The 9,862-nt window shown below is 36.9% G+C and overlaps 3 protein-coding genes across 4 annotated transcripts; all 3 read left to right on the forward strand.

Annotated features, from left to right (window-relative positions):
- Positions 1–32: 32 nt before the first annotated feature.
- Positions 33–474, forward strand: LOC111698071 (oral cancer-overexpressed protein 1-like). The gene has a single exon (XM_023468307.1). The coding sequence runs from the start codon at positions 45–47 to the stop codon at positions 447–449; it is 405 nt and encodes a 134-aa protein (XP_023324075.1). The 5' UTR covers positions 33–44; the 3' UTR covers positions 450–474.
- On the forward strand, positions 452–2,394 carry LOC111698070 (queuine tRNA-ribosyltransferase accessory subunit 2). The gene is made up of 4 exons (XM_023468306.1): positions 452–702; positions 910–1,033; positions 1,279–1,396; positions 1,628–2,394. The coding sequence occupies exons 1-4, from the start codon at positions 474–476 to the stop codon at positions 2,330–2,332; spliced, it is 1,176 nt and encodes a 391-aa protein (XP_023324074.1). The 5' UTR covers positions 452–473; the 3' UTR covers positions 2,333–2,394.
- Positions 2,395–2,420: 26 nt separating this feature from the next.
- On the forward strand, positions 2,421–9,862 carry LOC111698066 (uncharacterized). Of its 2 annotated transcripts, none has more exons than XM_023468301.1 (12): positions 2,421–2,533; positions 3,000–3,532; positions 3,599–3,695; positions 3,917–4,575; positions 5,020–5,086; positions 5,378–5,587; positions 5,792–6,574; positions 6,977–7,233; positions 7,428–7,540; positions 7,720–7,843; positions 8,924–9,000; positions 9,109–9,862. In XM_023468301.1, the coding sequence occupies exons 1-12, from the start codon at positions 2,424–2,426 to the stop codon at positions 9,415–9,417; spliced, it is 3,339 nt and encodes a 1,112-aa protein (XP_023324069.1). In that variant the 5' UTR covers positions 2,421–2,423; the 3' UTR covers positions 9,418–9,862. The 2 variants fall into 2 exon arrangements, with proteins under 2 accessions (XP_023324069.1, XP_023324070.1); XM_023468302.1 differs by having other exon boundaries at positions 2,466–2,550.

Below are 9,862 nucleotides of genomic sequence, written 5' to 3' on the forward strand. Positions count from 1 at the left end.
ATTTTCATGTTTTTATCTCGTAATTTTTTCAGATGTAAAATGCGATGGGAGAATCGGACGTCAATGATTTGTTCGACTCCATCACTTTTTCCGAGGCTCGGTTAGTCGACTCTGGGTACCAAGAAGGATACAAGCAAGGTTCACTGGAAGGAGATCAGGAAGGATTCCACCTTGGCTTTCAGAAGGGAAGTGAGCTCGGGCAGGAAATTGGGTTTTATCAAGGTTTTGTGGAGGGGTGGGTTCATGAGTTGAATCTCAAAGAGAAAAAGCCGGAGAGGGTTTTGAACCAGTTGGAGAAATTAAATAACTTGTTGGATAGGTTTCCAACCTGCAATAAGAAAGATAATGATATAGAGGAAATTATCAGAGAAATCAGGGCTAAGTTTAAAACCGTCTGTTCCATGCTAAAAGTGAGCTCTCAGTTCGAATCCCAAGATATCTCTTGGTAGACGTTGCCTAAAAAATCCGAAAAAATGAACTTTGCAATTGAACATTTGGGTAGGGCGGGGGAAAGAGCCGGGAACCTTGAACTCAAAACAAAATTATTTTCAACTCCGTTCCCTCTCCTAACCACCAAGGGCGGATCAGTCCCTCATCTAACCCGAGAGACCCTGGCGTACTTGAACCTACCGGAGACAGCGGTCCTGCTTCCATATGCAAACCATGCAACACAGACGGATATTCTTCAACAATTCAAGAAAGGTCGAATAATTCTTTAGTTTTTCTTTTTTTTTATCGTTTTTTTTTTAAAGTACATTGAAATATGTATCAATAAAAATCATAGTTCAAATCAATTTACAGAATGGAAAGATATTGAAAATTGACCAATTTTCGTCTATAACTTCCCCAATTCTAAATATTTTTAAAACATTTTTCGCTTTAGTAATATCTAATTAATTATAAATCTAGGCTTGGGAAGGTTTGTAGGTCTAGGAGAAAGTCTGGTAGTAATGACGGTTCAAGATCCTGGTTCTGAGACTAGAACTGGATATCATGGTGCTAAGAATATATCCGTCTGGAACAATTGCAACAGGGAAATATCAAAATGAAAATTAAAATGGCAGCGATTTTAAAATATACTGAAAAGGTGGAATAGCAATAAAAGGAAAAATTGGCCCCCCCCCCCTTTAGAAACCTTTTAAACAAAAAAATATTTTACCAAAAATAATTTTCTATTATTATTTACTGACTTAAATGCTGGCAAAATGCATACAAGAATTTTTTAGTTTGGTCTGGAATGATTTTTTAAGTATTTTATTTTGATGGATTTTTATTCAGAGAAATTATTACTCCGGGTCGGTTCATGGAGTTTACAGGTTTAGCTAAACCGGATCTCTGGGTTCCTCTGTGTGATGGGGATACCCCGGAAGGTTCCTCAAACAAGAGGATAAGTAAGGTAGATAAATTTTTTTATTCAATTTGTCAAAGAAAAAATTTTGAAATTTTCTTATATATCTGGGACGGNTTGTCGGCCATAATATCTTCCTTTTTTCAAAGTTTTCCCGAACTATCATTTTTGAGATCAAAAAACTCTGTATTCTGAGTAGGGGGGGTGGTAGATGGATTTTCCGTAGAATACATACAATTTTTTCTGTTAAGTTAAAATCTACTTTCTTTCTATTACCAGGCTGTGAAAAAGTCCCTTGAATTCCTGGATACGTGTCTAGAACTCAAGGATGAATATCCTGAGCTGAAAGACTCCTTTATCCTCGCTGCAGTGGAAGGTGGGACGGATTTAGCAGCAAGAAAATTCTCCGCTACACAAACAAGAACCAGGCCTGTTCATGGATTTCTCCTGGACGGGTTTCATAATAACGGAGAAAAAGCAGAGATGACATCTTGGGACGCAATTAAAGAAGCCTTTGTTGAGACCGTTGATAACTTACCCAAGGAGAAACCTAGATTTTACTTTGGTCCGGCACCTCCTGACCTAGTCTTCAACTTGCTCGCCAGCGGAGTCGATGTTTTTGACTCATCCTATCCTAACCTTGTTACAGAGAGAGAACATGCCTTGATATTTCCTAACATCTTCAAGAAAGATTTAGTTCCGGAGAAGGGAATTTTGAAACCGGAGAGGAGTAGGTTTGAGTTGGGTTTAAACGGAGAAGAGATGAAACTTGACATGTCTCCTCTAGTTGCTGACTGCTCCTGCTATACATGCAGAAACTTTACCAGAGCTTACATCAACCATCTTATCCTTGTGAAGGAGATGTTGGCAAAGGTTCTTCTTAATCTTCACAATCTTCATCATTATCAAACCTTCTTTAAATCTCTCCGAAGCGCAGTTACTGCCGACCAAGTAGAGAACTTTAAGTTATCCGTTCTTCAGTAAATAAACTTATTATTTCTTGCATTTGTGATTTATACTTGGTTTAATAAATATTTTCTAGTTTCCATACTTCAGTTTCACTTTCAGATGTAGAATGGACGCGGAGACAGCTTACAATGATTTGTTAAATAAATACGCAAAATTAGATCTCTTCCCTGTTGCAAGCTTCCAAACCTTGAAATCTGATGCTCTGAAGATAGCATGGGAAATCTTAATTTTAGTTCATTTTCTAGTTTTCTACTAGAATTATTTCATATTCTTCTGAATATATTTCTCCAATAATATTGACACTTGTCAGTAAAAGACTAAGAAATGAAAAGTTGATAAAATCCATATTTAATATGGGCGGCATTTGTTAATTCTAAGTCTATTAATAAGTAATGTAAGTGGTAGGGAATTATAATGCGAATTATGGTTTGGTTATCGTGGAGGAACGGGGTCATGAATTTTACAAGTTTTTTTTTAACAAATTTTAACTACAGAGCTCGATATATTTGTTTCCGATTCTTTATAGAAAATTTTGTTGAGACCTTTTGTTGTTTATTTTTTACTAAAAGATGCCGTGTCACCACGTTTGGGCGACATATTCGATTTCAATTTAATTGGTTTTGAAGGGGAAGGCGTTCAGTAACCAGTTTTAGAAATTCACTAAACTAAGATTTATCTTTAGTCATAGTATTGACTTTTCCGGATTAGTAAAAGAACTGGAGAGCTGGGAAGAGGTAGACCCGGTGACCTTGTCCGATCTGATAAACTTGAAACTATCCTGCTCCCATGAATTTAAGGGGTTCAGTGTACAGGATGTTCTAGAATCCCTGATTCAACAAGCTGTAGAGAAATATGTGTCCACCAGGGATACGTCTGGGTTGGATAAGGTTGGAAAATTGTTATCCAACCTGGATCTCAGCGGAGTCTTGAACCGTGAGGATCTTGAGTTTGAATATCCTCTCGTTTCTCCGTCCGTATCCTTATCCCTGCACAAAGTGGGATTGATAGATCTCGGATCCCAGCTGGATATTAGTTGGAAGAACGCGGAAAAGGATGTCAAGGGTTTCCTTGCTGCCTATGTTGATGAGGTTGCTGGTGGATTAGGACGGGAGATTACAGAACTCCTGGTCAAGGTTGGATTTAACAAGCAAGAGGATCAGATGAGAAAGAAGAGAGCGAATATTTTACTGGAGAAAATGTTAACTAAAGTAATAGGTTTGTTTTTCTCTCAATAATTCTTTTAAAAGCATCAGGATGCCAATTATTTTGATCTTACTTTAGACAGGATCAGGAATGGAGAGTCTATAGATCTGGGATGGATGGGACGCATGAAACTTTCAGATTCAATAGGCCAGGACTGGAAACTTCACGCTCTCAGGGGTGGATGTTAAAGCTAAATTAAAAGAAATCGTTATTAATGAACAATAGGTTCATAGCGTTACCAAAAATCAGGTTTCTATTTAGAATCAAAGTTTCACTATCCAGATTTAAACGGATAAAAAAATCAATGGTATGGTCCCAACCTGGTTATAGCTGAGAAAAACTACTATGGGTTATTATTTATTTATAAAGATCATTTAATTAACATCCTTGATTTAGCCTGGTGATGAGACATAGACCTGATATGAAGATACGGGACGCATTCAGTTCACATCAAACCCTGAGATCTAATATATCTCGGGTTCACGGAGTCGGAAGTTTATGTTTCGGTCTCCTGGCTGGAGAACTTGTATCCGCGAACCAGATTTCCAGTCTAATCTCTAGGATACTCTCCAGGGCTGAGGTGAACTGGGACGCATTGTTAACAGTAGTCACAGTTTCCCTCCAAGCTCTCTCCAGGATGGATCAAGAGCTGAGCAACTGTTTACGTAACCTAATTTGTGAGTCCTTGAGTACCCAGAGCAGTGAAGCGTTCCTGGCAGGATTACTTGTATCTAGGCACGCCTGTCTGGAGGAATCTCCTGAGTTTTCGTCCTATTCCTCCTGGTTCTTTAAACTATTCTGCGGAGAAGGTTCACTTCTCTCCAGTCCTTCTCAAGTCGAGTTCTTCTATAAAGTGCTGACAGGATTAGTCCCGGAAGAACCTGAGTTTGCTCTTAGAGCTCAGTTGTCCAACCAACCTAGAATTCCACCCAACCTGAAGTATTTATCCGAGGAATATCGTCAGCTTGCTCGAACCCAACTCCTAGATGGAACCAGAGAGCCGGGGTATAAAGTTCCGGATCTGCTTGGACCCGGAGTAATAAAGCTTGCAAAAGGAAAATATTTTGATTTTTCATCTTTCATAATACATAAATTAATTCTCTTATTGTTATTTCAAGATGAAAATTAACCATGATACGACATATATTATACAATGCATCATATGAGTGTTTCAGATAATCATTAAAGTCTCTGTTGTTAACCTTGTAAGTCAGTCAGTTGATAGCTTTGACTTTAGCAGGTTTAGGGAGGAATAATCATTGAGAAGAAGCAACTTAGAAACTGTCTCTTTGAAACTATTCGTTTTCCCTTCGGGATATTGAAAACAACGAGTACAAATCGTAAGACCTCACTTCATTATTGATTTAGTTTAGTCACTTCAATTTTGGTGTGTGGGTGTATGACATCCCTAAAAGCCTGATTTGATTTGATTTGACTTCATTCAAACATTTTATCGATTTATTGATGTATGGTTAAGCAATAAAAATATTCTGATCCAGATCTTGTTCTCGAATGGAGTAGGACGGAGAAAATACCCGGACAGATCCTAGAAGCTAGCATGTTCAAGTTAGTAGTTTTATAGTAGTTTTATCATAGATCAACTTATGAACTCCTTTTGCCGATTTGCCTCAAATTTTTATTGGGAAATTCGGTAGAAGCAAGGAAATGTTCTAAGCTTGGTTGAGAAGTTGAGAAGTTTGACTTTATATGAATTTAGTTTCCAGTCTAAGGGCTGTTCCCAAGCTATTTGTTTATATAGTAAGTGTAATGCAATGATGAAACTTCAAAGAGACCCGACCTTAAATACCGCGATCTGAAGGTTTAATTTGTCAAAAGTTTAAAATCCTCCTCTTTCAGGCAACCTTTCTATATTCATCAGCTTCTCCCGGCAATCATGGTTTCAAGTGCTCCGGGTTCAATCTTGTACACAGCTCAGGGTTCTCTGCTAGAGGCTCTCAACTCGAAGGGCAAGGTTCCATCTCATCTCTACCGAGAATATTTGGTTGGGGAAATACAGGAGAAGTTCTGTCCTGAAGAATCGATTAACAATTTGTCCAGTCAAGAGAGGTGAATATCATGAGATAGTTTTTTAAGACGCTGTGTCTCATTAAATAAAATAACTTTTTCTTTTTGAATGACTTGAATTCAGGCTAGACGGGCTATGGAAACATTTCCAGTCCTACTTCCAAGACATTTTAATTATCTCACAATTTGTTTTAAAAAGTAATCGCTTTAATTTTCATATTATAAATTCATTTATTAATACTTCAGTGGGGTGAGTTTAGAGAACCTGAGAGAAAACTTCAAGGTTTTGGAAAATCTCCCTCTGGATTTTCAAGAGGAGATTGAAACCTGTATCTCCAGTATCAAAAACATTACAGCTAAACTCATATCATGGAAAAAGTGTAAACTGAACCTATCTACTATTATGAACCTTGAGCTCAATGAACCTTCAAATCAGGTTTGGAAACTGTACAGTCGGAGCTTGAGTACTTTACCCCATCCGGAGATTAGAAAAATACTTCTAGGTTTAATCTTGGATAAGATTGAGCTGGTTCTCCTCTCCCTGAGGTATATCCTAGTAGAGAGAATTGAAATTGAGGATTTACCGCTCTGCGGAGAAATCCTGAAAGCTAATCCCAAACTAGAACTTACTCCTGGAGAATCAATTCTTCTCCAAGATTATTTCTGTTCCCATCACCATGAGATTGATACAATGAGAAAGCTTGATCAAGTTCTCCTGTTACTACAAGGTTCTGAATCTGTATCTCCCAGCTGGACTGGGACCATAAAGCTTGCCGGGTTCAGGGATTGGATAAAAACCATGAACTCCGTTCAGCAGCACAAATTAACACTCACCGAATTCTCACATGCTCTGCGGGTTCAACTGCATTTAAAAGACGATAGTTCTACTAAAGCTGAGAAATTAATCTTATTTCGGAAACTACTAGAGAATGTACCCGGAGAAGATGAAAAGATATCTGTTGCTTTAAAACAATCCTTCTCCGAGAATTCGATAGAAGAACAGGTTTTGTGTCTACTTAAAGTACTCAGGTGAATCATTAAAAAAAATTCATTAATTAATTTTGCAAACTTGTCAAGTATAAAAAAGGATTTCTATTAGATATTTTCCAACTAAAAAGAGATATTCAGAAAAGAAAGTATAGAGATAGATAAAATTGACAGAAACGAAAAAATAATTGTTATTTTACGTCAACCACAAACACAAATCTTAATTTATTAAAATTCGACTTTTTTGTTAAATTAAGTAAGCATATTAGAGTTAACGATTTTTGCAACAACAAAAATGTAGCCCTGGCAAAATCTCGACACATCATTTGTTTTGTTTATCATTACTATTAGTTGTATAATGTATTGTATATGTTAAAAAACATTTATTTATATAATGTAATAACAGTTTGCCAAATATATATAATTTTGATCTGATTTGTTTAGAGATTTGAACCCGGAGTTAGTCTTCAAGTTCTCAGGAGACGAGGTTAGGACGAGTAAACAGGCTCTCCTTCTCCTACAAGAATTCGAGCAGGGTCACGCGACTAAATTTCTAGAATATGTTCTTCCTCTGGCAGAGAGATCACGTGAGACCCACCAGCTCCTAGTTCCTCTCCCTGCCCTCCTGGTTCTGGTTCACATCGATACTCGACAACTTACTCCGGGTCTTAGATTTAGTCTGGCGTTCTACGATGCTTTAGGGATGGAAAACAAATTTAATCTAAAATAAAATTACATGTGGTTTGAAACTTAGAGTGTTCTAATTTTTCTGATTCATATTTTTAAGTCAATGAGACCCTGATAAAAATAAGAAGTAAAGCTTGGCTAAGTTTCGATTCTTAAGAACCGCTATTATAAAAAAAATACATTTGAAAGATGGTTCCAAACTGATCAGAAATTGTAAGGAGCAGCCGAAGCTTATACCTGGAGCAGGAGTACAGCTCTGTGTATTCCTGGTGTAGAAGCTCCGGGTTGGAGACTGCATCCGGGGTATCCGGACAGATTAAGGTCAAGGTTTTAAGCAAAAAACTCAATCATAAATAAATGCAAAATTCACACCAAAGTATGAATGGTTTATGTCATATCTGAACATACATTGAAATTCTGATGTTTAACCCCTTCCCCCCCCCACACACAAAAAAATATGATTTTGTTTAATTAATTTAATATTTGTATATCTTCTCCAGGTTGGATTGCTCCGTCTTGCTGAGTTGTATCTCCAGGATGAATTTAAACTGGACTCCAAACAAAACAAACCTAACTCTATTCTAACCAAGCTTGAGAGACTAGCCAAATCTATGTCAGAACAAGGTACTTTTCTCATTTCTGTACATTTCTTAACTTACATTAAAGATGTTTTACAGAAAATATTGTCAATGATAATAAAAATAACCATTCAACCTTCATGCCCTGGATATCAAGGTTCAGTTTTATCACCATGGATATCAGGGTTTAGTTTCATCACCCTGGATGGCTATTCATATTTAGAAAACACACAAAAAGACGAAGAAACATGTATTTTGTGCGAGTTAAATCGAAGTCTTATATTAATTTCAAAACTGGAATCCATCTATAAAATAATTAATCATACAGGGGTTATCCAATCCATATATCATGAGATTTTCATTCATGGTTTCCAATCCCTGCAGCTGCAAATTTGCTTCTCTCTCCCCCAAATCATTAAGCAAACAGTTAAGAAAATATTCACTGCAATTACAGCTTAAAGATCCTGATATTTTAGCCTACAGATCCTGATATTTCAGCCTAAAGATCCTGATATTTCAGCCTACAGATCCTGATATTTCAGCCTATAAATCCTGATATTTCCGCCAACAGATCCTGATATTTCAGCCAACAGATCCTGATATATCAGCCAACAGATCCTGATATTTCAGCCTAAAGATCCTGATATTTCAGCCTACAGATCCTGATATTTCAACCAACAGATCCTGATATTTCAGCCTAAAGATCCTGATATTTCAGCCTACAGATCCTGATATTTCAGCCTATAAATCCTGATATTTCAGCCAACAGATCCTGATATTTCAGCCTATAAATCCTGATATTTCACCCAACAGATCCTGATATTTCAGCCTATAGATCCTGATATTTCAGCCAACAGATCCTGATATTTCAGCCTACAGATCCTGATATTTCAGCCTACAGATCCTGATATTTCAGCCTACAGATCCTGATATTTCAGCCTACAGATCCTGATATTGAAAGAGTAATAGATCTCCATAAAAGTCTCATACCTGTAAACCACATTGATAGATTTTTAAATTATGAGAATCCGCAATATTTCATTATTTCAAATGAAAATTTCCTCCTGATCAAGAAAACGCATATTTTAAGTATAGATATCTGTTTTGTTTAATATTTGTGGTTTAGATGAGAGAAGTTTATGTTCTCCTGTAGAAACATGGTTTCCTGGAGCAGTATCTTCAAACCTGGCAGCAACTGTTCAGGAATAGAAATTTTTATCCCATTTTTACAACAACAAAGATGGAATTATACCCCCCCCCCCTCATGTATAAAATATTCCTTAAAATTGGATTTAAAATGACTGTTTAAAGGTTGTAATGAGCGCAGTATTTCTGCAAGATCTCCAGTCTTCCCTCCGGTTCCTTCTCACTGGAATCCTTCCCATCCTCTCCACTATAGCCATCTCCAGTGCCCTAGGGGTCCTGGAGACGGGATTTCTCAACCAAGCTTTATTTAAGAAATTACAAAACTTCTCTCCGACGGAACTTGACTCTGTCCTACGGCTAGTGAATAGACGGGAAATTGATCCTGATATTCTAGATATTTTAAATCAAACCTTGTATCCGGGAAGCGGAGAGAAACCTAGAAAAAAAATTAAATTGTCATATTTAAACTGTTAAAAACTGCTATTTAATATATATACATGTTAATTTTGGAACCTTTTCTGTGAAAATCCACTAGTGTTGTTCGAATTACCTAGTTCCGATGGAAGACGCGCCAAAAATTTCAAATTGCGTCTGGAATGGTCACGTGATCACTGCCTAGGGCTGTTTAACAATGGCGTCTGTCTAGGTTAATGTACATTCTCTTTCGCCGTAAAGCTTGCCGCGCCCACTATACGCACAATTTTATATATTTACGACTTATCATCGTATTAATCATTTAACCAGGTTCCCAGGCTTGTAATTTAGTATCAGGGTCTTAGAACAATAAGTTAAAGAAACAGTCTCAATTTAAACTCAGAACGGAGAAATCGTGTTTGTTTTGACATGTATCATGTTTACAATAACAAGTGAAATGTTTATAGTTTCTAGAACTGTTTGTTTTTATCGGAATTATTTCAGA

The sequence above is a fragment of the Eurytemora carolleeae genome, unplaced genomic scaffold (assembly GCF_000591075.1).
Source record: "Eurytemora carolleeae unplaced genomic scaffold, Eaff_2.0 scaffold64, whole genome shotgun sequence".
NCBI lineage: Eukaryota > Metazoa > Arthropoda > Copepoda > Calanoida > Temoridae > Eurytemora > Eurytemora carolleeae.